General features: G+C 40.4%; 1 protein-coding gene across 5 annotated transcripts in view; it reads right to left on the reverse strand.

Moving 5' to 3' along the window:
* Window positions 1-15,837, reverse strand: part of SLC35D4 (solute carrier family 35 member D4) — a 57,940-nt gene extending 42,103 nt beyond the window's left edge. For 2 of the 5 annotated variants that reach the window (XM_086740722.1, XM_086740720.1), the window contains exons 1-6: window positions 15,711-15,837; window positions 13,239-13,285; window positions 10,630-10,707; window positions 6,132-6,213; window positions 2,756-2,833; window positions 1,329-1,354 (exon numbers count right to left, since the gene is read on the reverse strand). In XM_086740722.1, coding sequence (XP_086596848.1) covers window positions 1,329-1,354; window positions 2,756-2,833; window positions 6,132-6,213; window positions 10,630-10,707; window positions 13,239-13,285; window positions 15,711-15,782 — 383 coding nt within the window. In that variant the 5' untranslated portion in view covers window positions 15,783-15,837. The remainder of the gene's footprint in view (window positions 1-1,328; window positions 1,355-2,755; window positions 2,834-6,131; window positions 6,214-10,629; window positions 10,708-13,238; window positions 13,286-15,710) is intronic. The other 3 variants (XM_086740721.1, XM_086740725.1, XM_086740724.1) reach the window with 3 other exon arrangements.
* Window positions 15,838-17,689: the final 1,852 nt, after the last annotated feature.

A 17,689-nucleotide genomic window follows, 5' to 3' on the forward strand; every position in this document is an offset into this window, starting at 1 on the left:
GTACAGGGAATTCCACTCAATTTTACACTGACATTTCATTTGTTTAATTTTTATTCCATGTTTAAAAAGTAATTTCTGCCACTAAAATGAAGTTTTACATCATGCATTCTTCATAACTGATACACAGCAAAGTTGTAAGAGGGAATAGGCAATACTATTCTTCACTTGCCATCTGGCTTCCCTAGGCTGCTTCAGAAAGCCAAAATCAACCAGTTTCTGGTTGCGAATGGCTACCAAAATGTTCTTTCATTAAGGTGAATTGCCTATTACGACAATTCCAGCAGAGGTGACTCCATTAAAAGTTACGGTGTAACTCCAGAACACAGAGCAAAGTGGAGTGAGTGGTATTATCCTAGAAATGGCTTAAGGACAGCAGAAATCCTCCCCTAGTCCACTGACCTGGACTGCATAAATTCTTAACTTGTGGCTGAGTTAATATTTCCACAGGCTACACTGAATACACTGATGTTGAATTTCTGTAGACTGTCACTATTAATAATAACAAACATTTGTTTTTGCAGCTTATTTTCCTGCTCTCTAAGGGCACAGAAGAGACAGAATGAAGATGATAAAAAACCCAGTATCCTTGACAATAAGCCAGTGGTGAAAACAAGGCCACAAAGTAAGTCAGATAATGGAAATAACAGGAACAAATGAGGAAGATAGTGCCTCTAAGTGCACTAAATAATAACCCAACATCACCCACTCTGAAGTACAACTAAAAGATTACAGAATGTGGAGGACAGCAAATACATGTTCTTCAAGGGGACAGAGTGGGAAGAATGAAACTTTTCACACATGACTGGATGACTTCTGTTTGTCCCTTTCTATCTCCTTTTTGAAGCCCTGAACAACTGGAGCCAATGAGGGCTGGTAGGTTGTGTAGCTTAATATGAATGATTCTAGCAGAACTGGATATCACTTACCTTTTCTTTCTTAGCAAAGGCATTTTTAGCTATTTTCTATCATATTAATTATCTTTTTCTCATTGTTTAAGATTACTCACTGGAACTTCAAACCTGATTTCTATCTCCTTCCCAAAAACATACTTACAAGCACCGCTTTGTTATTCAGGAAGACTGGCCTTCTGGCCTATTTCAATTTTTATAAGGAGGAAAAAATGTATCTATTCAAGCAATTGTTAAAAAAAAAAAAAGAAAATACATTTTAAAAATATTTAATTATGCCTATGTTGCAATTTAGGCTCACCACCCACGGGAACATGCCTTACATTCTTCATTGTTTTGGTGTGCCATTATCTGAAGCAAATACAGAAGCTGGAGCCAAAACAAGTCTGAATCTGAATCTGAGCAGTTTTAGAAGCTTACCTACAGACTTTCAGATGAGAGGTCTGCTGTAAAAAAGAAAGCATGATTAAAAAAATTAAAATTTAAAAATAGAAAGGGTGAAATAGTGCTTTTTCCTTCCAAAACCAGGAAAATGATGACAGCTGATCTTACTGCACCAAACACATTAAAAATCCAGCCAGCAAAATTCAACGGGCCATTACATTTGACCTCTGCTTAGCAAATTTAATTTGAAAAAAAGAACCAGGACTACAGATTAGTCTACTTCAACTTGATTTATATTTTCAGATTACTTACCAGCAGGTAAACCTAAAATTAGACACGAACTTTATACTTGGTCCTCAAACTTAACTTGAACTATACCAAATCTATGTATTGTATATTCTCAAATATTGAGTACTGTTAAGTAATTAGGTAATACTCCAGCCAAACCACTCTTGGTCTAAACTCATTAGAGTTTCCCAATCCTTTGGTCCAAAATTATTCCCAGAAGCTTCCCAGCCAGACTTGTGTTTGTGTTATCCTTGTTCATAGTGCTTTTGTTTTCCAATAAAGGAGACATAAACATGGGAGCTAGAAGGAAAATACGAAACATGTTGACAGGGACACTAATCAGAGGACAATGCCATGGGGACATGCCATGGTACACACTGCTATGTCCCTTAGGCATAACCTTAGTGACCTCTTCAGTCTGTTAGGAGTAGCAAACATGGGCCAGTTACTTGTCTTCTATACACACAACAGAGGCAGTGAATGGAAGACCCCTTCCACAGCAAGCCAGGGACCACTGCAGAAAGGACTTTGTGATGAGTGATTTCCCAGTGTTGCCTCACACAGCAGCACTCCGGTCAACTAGAAAAGCATTTCACAGCGTAAAAAGAAGGATCTCCAATGCTGTTTGTGAGAAACAAACCCAGCTCTTACTAAAGGGAGCAGGAATTATTCTCCTCACTTTAAGAGGTCTTGGGACAGATTCTCAAGTAGTGAAAACAAAGCCAAAAATACACTGTTCTTCCTGCATTTCATGTGGGGATGTGATCTATCTATAAACATACGATACATCAAATACCAGATATATTATACTGGTTAGATCTAAGGATTCAGTTCTCCTCCTGCTCATCTCAAACAATTAGATTCTTACATGAGAGAGAGGAGATATAAACTTTCAAAAGGAAAAAAACAAGCAGGACCAAGCTAGTCTTAAAAATGTAGATCAAACTGTTGATATACATTTGCACTGTTTCATCCACTAAGAGGAAAAGAAAACATCAACAGAGACACTTGTCAACATCAAAGCTCTCTCTGGGTCTCATTACTGACTAGCTATCGCGGCGAGACCAGAAAAGTACATGGTGCTAATGCACATACTAAAAGAAATCAGGTGTCTTGTTGTAAGGCAATTATATCACAGGAGGTACATTGAATGGATCAATTAAATGATCAATTACCTCTTTCTGCACAAACTTCTGGAACCCACAGGTTATAACTTCTGCTGCATTGTGCACGGTAAGGAACATCGGGATTGGCTGCCATTGGAAGAGAATAAAAACACCCAAATCAACCCAGAACAGTCACACACAGCAGAAGGGGCACTCCTCTCAGGGACAGCTGTCCCACATGTTTATGGTTTCAAGTTTTCTTTTTTAAGTTGTAAAGCCATGTCACATCTCCTAAAAGGGACTTAGACCCATTCCAATTGCTGTTAAATGGCATCTTTAAATGCAGACCCTGCTTGCTCCCACTTTCAAGTGCTCAGTCGGTTTGTGTGTACACAGCTACCTTCGTGAGACTTGCTCCATGTTTCTGCCTCTAGTTTTGCCTCTCTGTTCAAGTATCTGCAGCCTCCACAGTAAACAGTTCTCACTAGTTTTCCCATCTCTGTCTACTGGTACTAAGAACACAGTGTGACTCCTACCAAGAGAATTACAGGCAAGATGATTTTAGGTGATTGCTTTCAGATAACGCTAGGAAGAGCTGCCCGAAATTAGGGTAGAAATGTAATAGTTCATACACAAGTGATGCTGAAATTATACCCACTGAGGTATCTGGACACCATCCCAACATGAAATAATTAAGAAACAAACCCCAATGATAACAATAATGAATCAAACACCCATTGCCCTGGGCAAACCCCACTAGAATTAGTGGTTCGTAATACTTCCTCCAAATCAGATCCATGGTCTCTCAGGCAGTTGAAACAGGAGCAATTCTCTGCTCCAATTAAGATAATCTAAAGACTAAGGCAGTTTTAGGAAGTAGTACTTCCCCACTTGTGTATATTATTTAAATCACACAAGTGAAGAATGAGTTAATTTGTCAGTGATGTCCATGCCTTTTAAGTATCAGGTGATACAAGCAGCAAATATATCTTAAATTTGACTTTGTATTCAGAAATCTCAATTTTCTGGATTTGTCTTTTAATTCCCATAAAGCTGGATAAGCATCGCTAATTAAACATTTTAAGTCATAACGACAACTTGGGTGGATCCATAAATACAACAGTTACACCAAGATAACTTTTAACACCTCTAAATTAGCAAGGAATGAAAATTACACAAACACAACTCGCATGAAGTTGTCAGCCTCAGCTTCACTGATTCTGAAAACCAATTTTCAACCCTGTTGCTGGACAACTGAGAACATAAAAGCACAAGTATCTAACAAAGATCCTGAACCTATAATAATAATAGAAAATAGAAGAAATAACCATACCCAAGGAAAGTTGACAGCAGAATTTACATTCTTCCTTTTGTGAAGCCAATTTATTGGGGTTTTCCTTTCTTCCTCCTTGCTTTTGGCTCTTTCACGTGTTTTGGAGCCAACAACAGCTCCAGTTTGCCTAGCCCAGTTAACCTCCATACGTCTACTGTCTTTGATGCATTACTTAAATTTGTGAGTGAGTTTAATGCTTACAAAAAGAAAAGAAAGGTTTACTGGTTGGGCAGGCAAGGTGAATAGACTCTGTACAAACCTCCCCTCACAGTTCTGCATACTTTTGTTAATGTATCACAGTCCAGAGCTAAGCAACCCTCCTCCAGTTCCAGCCCTGAACTCCTGGGCAGGGGAGACTGCCAGCACCTCTGGGGAGAGGCACAGAGATTAAGACTGTAGCCCTGCCAGTACACAGGAGTGTTGCAAAGTGGGTCTCCCTGGCTTTGGTCAAAAAAGTGCACATAATTTCTGCTGTAGGAATAAACCCACTTAATTTAAATATACTGCTGAGGTGAGCTAATTCAGGTATGAGTTTGGGAGAGTCTATTTGTCCTTCTTACTGTGTCATAAAATTGTTGCACACAAAGTTATTTTAAGTAAAGCTTCTATGTAGGATTGACTTTAGCCCCAGTACAAGGGATTACTTAGTAACTATGGCCTAAGACTACTTGTCCTTTTGTCTTTCCTCCTAAAACGGCCACAGAATTAGGCCTCTCAGTCCCCATTCATATACAACAAAAAGCCACCCAGAAATGGGAGATGTTCCTTAAGAAAGGTTTTTGATACAAATCAAAACCATTCAGAGCCCCTCTGCCACTCTAGTGCATATCACTCTTGAATGACCACAGCAGGGACAGGAGGGAAAAAAGGTAACTTACAGGATGACTAGGAAGTAAGAAGAAATAGCAGAGAGAATGGGATTCACACCCCTTCCACCTCCCAGGGGAGCAGACAGAAAAGATGCTGCTGTCAAGGTTTTACTGCTGTTTCCAGATAGGGCTTTCCTTAGGGATCTTTGCTCAGTTTATACGAGGGAAGCCCAATGGAACTTTCTTTGACAAGGAACCAAGATGAAGCAAATGCAGTCACCCTGAGACACAGCTAGTTAAAGACATCCCTGCTCAGTGCAGGAGCTTGGACTCGATGACCGTTAAAGGTCCCTTCCAACCCAAACCAATCTACAATTCTAATCTGGAGACATGGGGTTTCTGAGCACATGCCTGTGCTTTCCAAAGGTCACTTGGGTCTGAGATGAGGCCCCTAGCCTTGACTGTGAAGACAGAGACCTCCTGTCCCTTTCTCCCCCACCCCTCCACTGGGATGTTTAAGGCATCACTACAAGCAGATTCTTGTCAAAAATTTTCTTTTGATCCTTCCTGGGGTTTAGGAGCTGGCAGGAGTGAGTTGGCTCTGGAATTAGATAAAGATGCATTGACAGAATGCAGAAGGAAACTAGTGCAGAATCTGGCCTTGCAGACTGCATAACAGCAGCAAAACTTTGCTGTTTTTAAAAAATTCATGTCACTGCTCTTTTTTTTTTTTTTTTTCCTAAGGAAGACTATATCATTTAAGTAAAAAGCATTCAACTTTAATGAAAGCAGATTTGATATTCTCAAAATATTTGGTAGGTTACTGTGATTCAAATGGATCACAAAACTGATTAATCTAACCCTTCCCATAATCTCTTTCCAATCTTCAATTTATTTTTTCAAATCCTGTAAAGCATCAAAAGCCTCTCACTGAAATGGTCTTCATCCTCTTTCTGAAAGGACTTCCCACAGATCCCATAGCCCCATTCCGCCGCTTGCAAAGTTACAACTAGTAACTTCTTCAGCTTCTTCCCTACTTGCACAACTCAGACCACTAAGGATCTGTTCTGCAAAGTTGCAGAGCGCTTTGAACTGTCACAGAATTGCTTTTTGATACTGCTCTGCACTTTCCAGGATTGGACTGCTGCTCTAGCACCATTAACAATGTATGTATTATTTATACCCCTCCCGCCTTTTTTCCCCACAACCCAGGAACAGCATTAAACACTTTCTATGAAGAGAATATTCTTTGCTCATAAAGTAGAGGTAATAAAGAACTGACTTCTACTTGTGGATTTCTTACCAATCTAGACAGTGCCCTAGAGCCAGCATAAATAATGCCAACAAACAGTAGTGAAGCAGGAAGCCATGACAGGATTTCAGACCTGTGAAAACAATTAAAATCCCATTACTTCACCACATTCTGTTTACATACTGTCAGCAACAGTTGCTTGCAAGGAATATATGTACATATATTTCAAAAGTGTGCATACTAAATTAATTGTCTGATTGTTCAGTCTTCCTCCCATGCGGTAAAGAAGTCTGAGACAGAAATTAATCACTTCATCTAATCCCAGATAGGAGCTATCTGTGGATATTTTTTTTTCCTTTTACTCTTTCCCTGGCTCCTTTTCCTGCAAAATTGTTTGTTTCATAGCAATTACTCCTATTGGTTTTAAGGTAGAGAAATTTCAAGTAATTTCCTTGATGTGCTGTAAAAGGAAGAAAAACTGACAAATGAAGGCATAAAATAGTATACTTGCAAAGACAGCACCCATTTTCACTACGTACAAATACACTTGCCCACCCACACATTCATTTCTCAGCCAGGTTTACAAAGAGATTCTTCCTAAAGATCAGATTGTCTCTGTGGGAGCCTGTCTCTTGAGATTTCCTAATGATACCCCTTTGACTAAGCCAAACTCCTAGAGGCAGTTTGACAACTAATGGGAGGGGTGAAGTCATCACAGATCGATCTGATATTTTTTTTAATCATGGTTATTGCAGTAGGGTCAAGTTTCAGTTCTGAGAGGGGGCTTCAGAATTTGCACTTTTCCTTTTTTGATCTTGGTACTTAAGGGGGAAAAAAAGATCAGATAGGTGGTAAATTTCAGAGAGAGTAACGTCAAGATTTTGAGCAAGAGAGAAAAGGAATAGCAGTGATCTAAAGGCATAATCCAAAGGCTTCCCAGGACTGAAGACACTGCTACTCCCATTCACTCTTCCCAAGCTCTGAACTAAAGTCAATAAAATACTAGTGAATAATGCTAGTTCTCAAAAACAAAACAAAACAAACAAACAAACCAACCAACCAAACAAACAAAAAACAAACCCCCAAACCACTTGTAGTTCCTTAATTTAAATTCCAGTTCCAACTAGCATGTAAGAGTTAAAATGTAATTACAGGTACAGCTACACTACCACACTTCAAGGGACACCAGAAAAATAGACCACTAAATGATTAAATCAGAACAGTCAATGAAGATAAAACATGCCCAAAGATTCATGTAAACACAGACAAATTAAAAAAAAAAACCCTAAACATCACATTTTTTTCTTCTTTTAAATACATAATTTCCTAAGATACTTGATCAAAAATCTAGGGTAGCAAAAACAGAATAATCTTTGTATCCTTTCAAAGGCATAAATATTTGCTCTGTTTTTTGGGGCAGTCATCATCATTTTTTATAAAAACACTGTTCCTTTTAAGGTTATTGACTTCAACTGGAATTTCACCAAGACCAGGATCTAAAACTGTCATACCTCATTACCAATGAGTTCACACCAGAGACCAACAAAAATACCCCCATCCTATTGGAACAAATGGAAGAAAGGGAAAGGGCAGAAAAGAAAGGAGGGCTGGGAAGATGAAAACTGAATTTCGATTTAGAACATAACATTCTTTCATGTTCCCCACCACTAAATTCTAGGAATCCCAAATATATCTTCATCTCCAAAGCAATACTGCAAAGTGCAATGGAAAAGGGCTCCAGATGCTTTTTCCATGATATAAGAGTAGAATTTTACGCTACCAAGCGGGAATTTCAGGACTGAAAAATAATGCATGGATGTTTGATGTAACGTGTCAGCAGCAACAATCTGTCTTGTATGTAAACCAATTAGCAGCTTCTTATGTTGGCAATACAGTGATGTACAGGCAAAACAGAAAAGCTCAGTGACAAAATAATTTATGAGCCTGTGGTTGCAGGGATAGATCCAAAGCCCACTAAAGACAACGGGCAGATTCCCCTAAACCACACTTTGGAGCTTTGGCTTAAGCAAGACTCTGAGCTGCTGCTTAGCTGTGGGGAAAATTCAGCACTATAAGAAATGCCAACCAGAACACAGAGGACTTACATGCCTGCAAGGGTTAGGTAGAAGCTGCATGGCAGATCACAGTGCTCGAAGCATTTATTCCTCTGCACTCCATAGAGCCCTTGCTTTGGATACAAGTTTTGCAGTCAGTCACTATTCACCCTTTAGAAGCTACAAGGACAGTGACAGAGTCCCTTACAGCTGGGAGTACTGAAGGGAAGCAGATAAAAAGCAGGATATCCACAAAACCTAAGAGAAACTACTCTAAGTACGATGTTTTCATTTGGTCTTTCTTGTGAAGCTAGTATTCCTGACTTCAGACAAAGAGCGACAACCTCTATGTAATACAACAATTCAGCTGAGATACTTTGGGATAACCTGAACTGGCTCAGAAAGCATATGAGATCAGTCCACATGACAAAAATACTGAGACTTTGTGGAAATAAACAAACAAAGGGATAGCAGTTTATTATTTCAAGTATGACAAGACTGGGGACTGGATATGGTGTTCTTAAGTATCCTATACATACACCAAGAAAAGAAAACCCGAAACCCAGATAGATTCGGAGACCAATATTCTGTAAGAGGTGGGAAAATGTCCTCACCTTTAGAAGGGGAAGGAGTTTGAGAAAAAGCGGTAGACAGAAACTTTCAGATGTTATGTGTATTTGTTGAGGAATTTTTTGTTTGGTTGGGTTTGTGGGGGTTTTGGGGTTTTTTTGTTGTTTGTTTGGTTGTTTTTTTTTTTAAATACAGGAGATATATGCTACAAGTCCAGTTCAGCAAAGCGTTAAAACACGTGCCTAATTCTTCTGAAGAAAGAGAGATTTAAACTCATGCTTAAGTAATTGGCTGAATTATAGCCAAAACATGTCAATTATTTTTCATCATTTCATTCACTTTATTCTAGAACAGGCACTCTGTATTAGCTAAACTAAGGAAGAGGTTTCTCAAGATGTATTTTAATCACTTTTCCTATAGCCTGCTGACATCTAGTGGCCTGCAGGCTCCATGGTCAAAAAATGAACTAATTTTTCCACCCAAACTTTTCTTAGACAAACCATCCTCTTAAACAGCAGAAAATGGTTCTTGTCCAGCATTTTCTTTAATGTCTTCCAAGTTCTGTAGAAATTGAAATATCATTTCCAAGCTGGAAAAAAAGATTCAACTTCTTTAATTTCACAATTTAAAGCAAAATAAACCATCTAATGATGAAAAGTGGAACGAAAAAGGATATTACTGACGGCTTTATTCCTTTGTCCTTTAGACTGTTCTGTGAAGACAAAATCTGCATGAACGATATACATTTGATAATAATATAGGTATCAATAACTGCCAAAGCAAGGTTTGGACCCTAATCCTGCCTCTACCTATGTAACTGACAGCTTTTACACCAATATCCCTCTGCCGACAAAAGACAGGAAGTTAAATTCTGTTTCCATTTACAACTTCACTTAAGTTTCAGTGGTGATGTAGTCACTTGCAGGGACCTGAAAACAGAACTTAACCTAGTTCTTCTGACATACTCGCAGGATTTCATTCCAAATGAGGAGATTCGGTTTTGCAAGCCAACTGTTTGAATTCCAAACAGAAAATTCAACAGTTGTCACTTCCTAACACAGAATCACTGAAAAAAAGTTACATTAGAAGGGAACTTTGGAAATCATCTAGTCCAATCCTCCTTAGCTTCAGAGTCAAGTCACATTACTCAGGTCATTGTCCAGTAAAGTTCTGAGTATCTCCAGAGATGAAAATTCAACAATGGCTGTGGGAATGCATCTTCTAAATTATAATATTTTGCAAAATTAAAAAAAAAAAAAAATGCCACATTCCATACTGCAGAATGGATCCACCTGAGGAGAGTACAGTATGCTGGATGACTCTTCTGAGTTGCCATCACACTCAGTTCAAGTAGATGATCTTTGTCTACAAAGCACCTTTTAATTTGGAATTCGATTATTGTATCAATCCTGTACTGCAATGGCTACTCTTGCTGTGCAGTTATAAATGCTACAGTTAGGCACGGGTGAATGATTCCCATTTACGGGACACACTTCTTGGAGAAAAAGATGGATCACATTTGAGGACTTCACTGCATCGAGGTTTTGAGGAAACACGTGTCAATGCCCTTAACTGAGTTACCAAGGTTTCTCTTATAATACTATAAAATAATCCAGGGAAGAGATGTGGACAGATGGCTGGATAAGTTATCCTTACAGTTTTCCCTGATGGCTATGCTTTTTTGATTGTCTTACCAAGGTTAAACGGAATTCACTTTATACCAGTAACCAGTTGCAGTGAGTGTCGTCGAACACTCACTAGACTAAACCACAAGATCTCTCCTACACTTGTGAAGCAGAACACATACAAACACACACACTCTGACTTATATTTTAGCAAGTTAGTACTTCCACAACCAACTTAACTATGTTGTAACGCAGCTAAAGAAAATAAGTATTTAGCAGATACTGAAAACTCCACAGTACCTTGAACACAAGTTTATCTCCACCCAGCCCAGCTTCCAGGAGACATGAAGCAGAAGTCCACCCACTAGCGTTTGCCACCTGAAAAAGAAACAAAACAGCACCTCTGGATTGTTTGTCCTTTTTAAACACGTGGACCATGACCTTAGAATCCACAGAATTTCTCACAGTGCACCGTTTCTCTAGGTTTTCAGGGATGCCACTATACCTCTCTGGATCTCATTTTTTGTGGGCCTTAATTTCCTCCAAATTTTCTAATACTCTTCCACCTCCTGTTTCAAATGTTTTGTAAATTACCATCTACCACAATTACCTTAGCCACGTTACTGAACGCCCATTTTACCATTTCTTCCCACACAAAGTTTACAAAAATAAGAGTGATGTTACAGCCATGAGCATCTGAAGATGCAAGCGAGGCAAGGTTTGTGACAGGAGATGCATATCTTTCCATACATAAACTGTTATTGTTAGAACAAATAAACATGGTTTCAGGATTCAAAGACTCACTTCAGCTGAAGTAACAGGCCCCACGGAAGATGGGTGTAGTCCTAGTAGTTTCAAACGTTAGCTCTACGACTTCCCACGGTTATTCATGCTGGGCTTAGATTACAAACTCCCTCGAACTCAGACTGCTTTTCCTTCCCCCCTTGCACCTTGCGTAGCCAGCAGCACCAAGTGAAGTGTCACCAACAACAACATCATCATGCTGCAGGAGCCTCTGATTCAGAGCCTCTAGAGAGAACATCTTCACAGCCAGATATCCATGCACATAAACCACAATACTGCAGTTTTCTATTGAAAACTTATGTAACAATTACACACATTCTGCGCTGACTTAACTATCTAACAACTTATCCTACCACAAAGGTGTTCCTTAATCTATCATGGAAATAGCATGTGAGGCCCTAGAAATGCTTGCAGATAACTTAAAATCAGTAGTGATGCACACTTTTTTTTTTTTAAGCTTTAAAATAAGTCATTAGCTTCTTCTTCCTTAAGCTAGTGGTTTTCAGAGAGGTGTTTAATGTTTCGTGGGTGAAAATCCTTGAACATCTAGCACAGTTCAGAGATACTGTATTACAGTGTTAAATCACATTAACATCTCTAACAGGTACAAAGGTGTTTTTATTTATTATTCCCATTCCCATTTAAGCAATTATTTAAAATTGCAAATATGCAAATAAACAAATATTCATTCTGTGCAGTATTAGATACAGTTGGACAGTGTCAGAGAAGAGTGAGCTCATTGTCCACACGGGTATGATGAACATTCAATGCTGCTACGACAGCTCACTTCACTTTTTTTAAATGAAGAGCATACAAGAGCTTAAAGGCCAGGTATCCCTGATGTTTGCTGCAGGCTTGACCATGCTCTATTCCAACCAGTGATGAATTCCCATCAACTTCATTGTGGAGAATTTCCTCTTGTCTCAGGTTTTAAGGACAGAAGTTGATGTTAGTAACAGTTCCAAATCCTTAGTGCTATCCAATACAGTCTTAGATTATACACGGAACAAAACCAGTGACAACAAACAACAACAGCATGAACTGAGAATACACCCTTTTCCTCCTCTATTCATCTGTCATAGCTCTAAATGAAAGCACACCTGAGCCACTTAATAATTTTCCAGGAAAGAGCACCTTTAAAAGTCAGCAATCATGGAAAAATATTAAGATATTGAGAAGCATTTCCATATAACAGAAAAAGGAAACAACTGTGGTAACACAGATACCACAAAACAGTTGCTTGCCACTGCTACTGTTAATTTACTACATTTGTATTTTACATACATTACTCAAAACCCTTTCCCCATATGATAAAAGTGTGATACGCTCTGTGTGTGTGTGTCTGTGTGTAAGAAAGCATTTGTTGCCTGTTTAACACAGCTGAGTACACATGAAGAAAATTGAGATTTCCAAGCCAACTATTCCTAGAGTTGATCTCAGTCCTGGACCTGCAATTCAGGCAAAAATATAAGCCACACTAAGCAGCAGTAAAGGAATTAAAGATATCCAGCCCCTGCAGATTTTACCATTATCTCAAAAGAAGAAATGGGGTAAGTCTTGGCTCTAAGAGGCCAGATTTTCACTAAATGTCTTACAAATTATTAAGAGCACTGATGGTATATTTGGACACTTGACAAAACATTAAATTTCTCATTACAGTCATTAAGATATGATTGTGACTTGTGATGCAGAGTTACAACAAAGGCTAAGCGTGAAAAAAGCAACATGGTATCTGTGTGTGCCTAGAGATGGGTTTAAGGTTGGTTTTCATTAGTATAGTGAAAGAATACACCACAACTGCACATTAACCATGAGTGACATTTACAAAGAAGACAGGCTATACTACAATTGCTACTTTTCTATGTAAGACTCAGAAAAATTAGAAATGATGAGTCTATATACCTTAATTACATCACCACTATGATGCTTAAAAATTAACCAAGACACATTAACAAATGCTTCACTAAGGCTTCATGAAGTATGTTCTTTAGACAGCAAATCCAATAATGACAAGAGGTACTAAAGTTGGCTTCAGCATGGAGCAGCAAGACATTTAGTGATTAAAGTCATTTTTCAAACAACTGTATTCTTAAAACAATACTTACCCTTGAAAAAGGGTAGGGTAGGTAAATTTCAGGACAGACAGGACATACTGGAAAACAAATACCAAATTACTGGACATCAACTACAGCTTATAACATTAATAAACAATCAACAAAACATAAAAAGTTTTCACCAAAACAAAGAAAAATAAAAAGACAAAAAAAAAAATTCAGTAATTTCTCTTCCCACGCCAGAACTGCTGGATACTGCCCCAGTCACTATGGAAGGTAGCAAGCACTAAAGTACATGAGGTATGCAGTGGACACACAGAATGATGGAGAGAAGGCTACCTTCTGAATTGCTCTTTCACTTTCTGAGTACACTCCACACTCACACTGAATAGGAAAACACAAACACAAACAAAAATGCACAAGCACTTGTCAGTTAAAATCATATCATACCACAGAGGCAACCTTGGGCGGAATCAAGACCAATAATCTTAATGTAATTGTCTCCTGATGATTAATTCATCTTACAGACCTAAATTCTGTTCACACACCATTTTGTGTAAAATACTAAACAGTCCATAAAGCCTTTTAGAGATGTAATATATACAATAACATATAATAAAATAACATAATAAAATGACATATAATAAAATAACATATAATAATATATATATAGATGTAATACATGAGCGAGAAAAGCAAAGCCTCTGTGTCATTGCTCTAGTATGCTTCGTCAGGGTCTGCGTGTACAGATGCTACTGTCTTTTCCCACTATATATGTATATATGCAAATATGAGGCAGAAGTACATATGTTTTTTGATATGTGTATCTGGATATAACAACTTCCTGTAATTAAGTATATAACTACTATTTCTGCAAAGGAGAAGAACAACTGAAGCTTCCTCAGAGGAAGGGAAAGATACCTGCCATTCCTTCCAGGAGCCAGCAGAAGGTGTCAACAGTAAAAGGAGAAGCTGAAAGCTTTTAACAGAGAGTAAACTGTGCTGAGCACTTTGAAAAGTCCAGTTTTTAGCTGGGAGTGGGAGTGTGGCTAAGAAGTGGCATCAATGTACAGAGACAAAGCATGTTGATTCACAAAGGGTCATGTTACACACACACTTGTTGGAACTGCCACATGGGTTTTGAATTAGGATGATGATATATCTGCACATGTTCATTCTCCTACTTGCATTTACATACCACCTGCAACAACTGAAAGGTCTATATGTTGGTTATTTTTAACTTTATTACACTAAAACCTACATTCAAGTTTGAAAATGGAGTCCTTCCAACTTCCTCTCAAGTATATTTAAGCCAAGTACCTTCGCCAATGCGCGATGCAATCTGGCAGCTCTGCTAGTCCCTTTCTGTTTAACTAATCACTGCTCCTAGCAGTCTGTCAAATCAAGTCTGTCAAATCTCTCCCTACAAACTTGGCTTCACATCTGGACTTCAGTCTACTTCTGGGCATCCTTAACGGCAAGAGCGCCTTGGAATGGAAACCAGTGGCCGATGCTGAGAAGAGATTCACTTTTCACATCCAAAACGCTGCTTTTCTCTAACTCTCCCTCTGGAAATTCAGACCCTGGTTGCTTCAAAAACATCTTTTCTTTCAGAAATCTGCATCAGAAACACAGACACACTCTCTAATAAATAGGACAGCAAGGAGTAGTTACTCTATCTCCTCCTCCCAGGGTGAACAAACTACCTCAAACTACATTTAAACTATATAATTTTATTCACAACGTGGCCATCTTCAGCCTACTTCTCCTTCTACGTAGACATTTCAGCAATACCAGCAAGCAATTAAGCTGCACAGTGGAAAACACACTTCTTGTCCTTAATCTGTAAGTTAATTGAACTGTCAAAGGGTTCATGGAAGTTAGTATTTGTTTCACTACTACTACAACACTTTAAATAGTTCAGATTTTTCCCTTGGATACCTGGCATTATTGTTCCAGTTAACAGACCTTTTGGGGATGACTGCGCATTTGGGGGTTGCAATAATGAAATACATTCAGCATCACCGATGCTTTCAAAGCTGCATAATTTCTGGCTCTGTAACAAACATTTCATCCATTTCAGTAACGCGATGTTGCCCCTTTACTCTCTGAAATATGCCGTTATTGCAACACGTACGTCGCTGCAAAAAAAAAACCGAGAGGGGTGGGAGAAGACAGCTCTCTCCCCAGTTCGGGGTGCAGACGGGGATGGGTGGCGGTGGGCCTTTGGGCTGGAACGCCAGCGTTTTATTTTTTTCACTCGTGGGGTAGTCCTCCCTCGGGAGGGGCTGAGGCGGTGGCTCTCCCAAAGGAGGGCAGGACAAGCAGACGGGTCCGTCGTCCCTCCTCCTCCTCCTCCTGCGAGCCCCCGCACTGCTCTCGCCCTCTCAGCCGCGGCCCCCCCCCCCCCGCCCCTACTACAGCGCAGAACCGCCCAGCGCCCGCGCGTTTCCTCCGCCTCGCCGGGCCTCGGCCTTGTCCCCGGCCCCTCCGAGACCGGGGTGACTCCGCGCCCGCCCTCACCTTGTTGGTGAAGCAGGAGGCCAGGTAGAATAGGCAAAAGGCCAGGCCGCCCGCCGGCCTCTTCAAATACATCTGTCACGGCGGGGCCCGGCCGGCGGCGGCCATCGCTGCCACACGTAGCGCCGAGGCCGCGCCAATGGACACCGGGCTGCCGCCGCCCGGCGCCGCCTCCTTAAGGGGCCGTTCCTGCCGGTGGCGGCGGTGCCGAGCGGGGCAGGGGTGAACCGGGGAGGGGGTTGAGAGGCGGATTGTCAGCCGGCCATGTGCTCTCGCAGCCCAGAAAGCCAACGGCATCCTGGGCTGCAGCAACAGAAGCGTGGCCTCGTGGTGGAGGGAGAGGAGTCTGCCCTCTGCTCTGTTTTGGTGAGACTGGAGAACTGCGTCCAGCTCTGGAGCCCCCAGTGTAAGAAGGACATGGACCAGTTGGAGAGGGTCCAGAGGAGGGCCACTAAGATGATCAGAGGGCTGGAGCACCTCTCCTATGAGGACAGGCTGAGAGAGTTGGGGCTGTTCAGCCTGGAGAAGAGGAGGTTCCTGGGAGACCTTAGAGCTGCCTTCCAGTACCTCAAGGGGGCTGCAGGAAAGATGGGGAGAAGCTCTTCAGCAGGGCCTGTTGTGGCAGGACGAGGGGTAATGGTTTTAAACAAAAAGAAGGTAGATTCAGATTGGACATTTTTACCACGAGGGGGGTAGAACACTGGCACAGGTTGCCCAGAGAAGTGGTGGAAGCCCCATCCCTGGAAACATTCAAGGCCAGGTTGGACGGGGCTCTGAGCAACCTGATCCAGTTGGAAGTGTCCCTGCTCCTTGCAGGGGAATTTGGACTAGGTGACCTTTAAAGTTCCCTTCCAACCCAACCTATTCTGTGATTCATTGATGATGTGTAAACTATAAATATCCCAGGGAGGTAGAGAAGCAATGAAAGACAGGCCCTACTTAGTCACAGTTACTGGGCGTTGTTTTATTATGAGGCAAGCCACATTCTTCCCAGGTCTGGAATTAGCAAGGCCCTATCTCTGCAGGTCTCACCTTGACTTTGCTCAGGTAATACAGAGTACAGGGCTCTCTCCATACACATACACCCTATTTTTAGAGGACAGAGCCAAGCAGCATAAATAAGGAACTGAGCATAGCCTGTAACGGGGAGGGAGGGGGGCACTACCTGGTAGATCAGAGGCCAAATCCAGCCCACAAAATGACCCTGTCTAACCTGCTATGTTTAGCCTCAGAATTCAAAAGTCAGCAGACAGAGCACAACAAGTGAATGGTCTCCACTGCACCAAGGCAAATTCAAGCATTTTGGTCCATCAGGTGCAGTCCTATATGGTTTGTAAGGAGGTGGCCCAAAACAGATATCGGATTTCCAATGCTGAAAGGTTTGGTCCATCCAGGCCTACACTGACATACCACTGTAATGGATGCGACGGTGACGGCAGGGTAGGTGATACAGCATTTCCACTTTGCAGAGCATGAGTTTCTGTAAGCATGTCAAATGTGTATTTTGCAAACAAAGGTGTACTTTGCATTGTGCCATAAATCCAGCCTGTAAAGCTTTAAAAAAGAATAAGAAAAGTTTACAGGTATCTACAAGGACTAATATAAGCATGTGATGAGAATACTTTTGACTTTTTATTTTAGTGGAGTATAATTTTAATGCAAAATATTACCACGATCTCTCTTCTTTGTGTTTAGTGTGGTATTTCTTATTAAAAGTGGGAGACTCTGGCAAAGATTATTTATCTTCCTACAGCAAAATGCAGAGACAGCTTTCAATTATTGTATGCCACCTTACAGTGAGGGATTAAGAATGAAGATATAAATTTCTGCCAATGTTGTTTATCATGACTAACTTGAATGACATATTAATAATTGCTATACAGCTTTGGAATTATTTTGAATAAGATGAAGGGAAGTTTCTGCTCTATCTATACTTTTAACTGTTTTTACTAGATGTGAATGTGTGGGCAATGATTTTGTTT

This window comes from Chlamydotis macqueenii, chromosome 2 (assembly GCF_036417535.1).
Source record: "Chlamydotis macqueenii isolate bChlMac1 chromosome 2, bChlMac1.mat, whole genome shotgun sequence".
NCBI lineage: Eukaryota > Metazoa > Chordata > Aves > Otidiformes > Otididae > Chlamydotis > Chlamydotis macqueenii.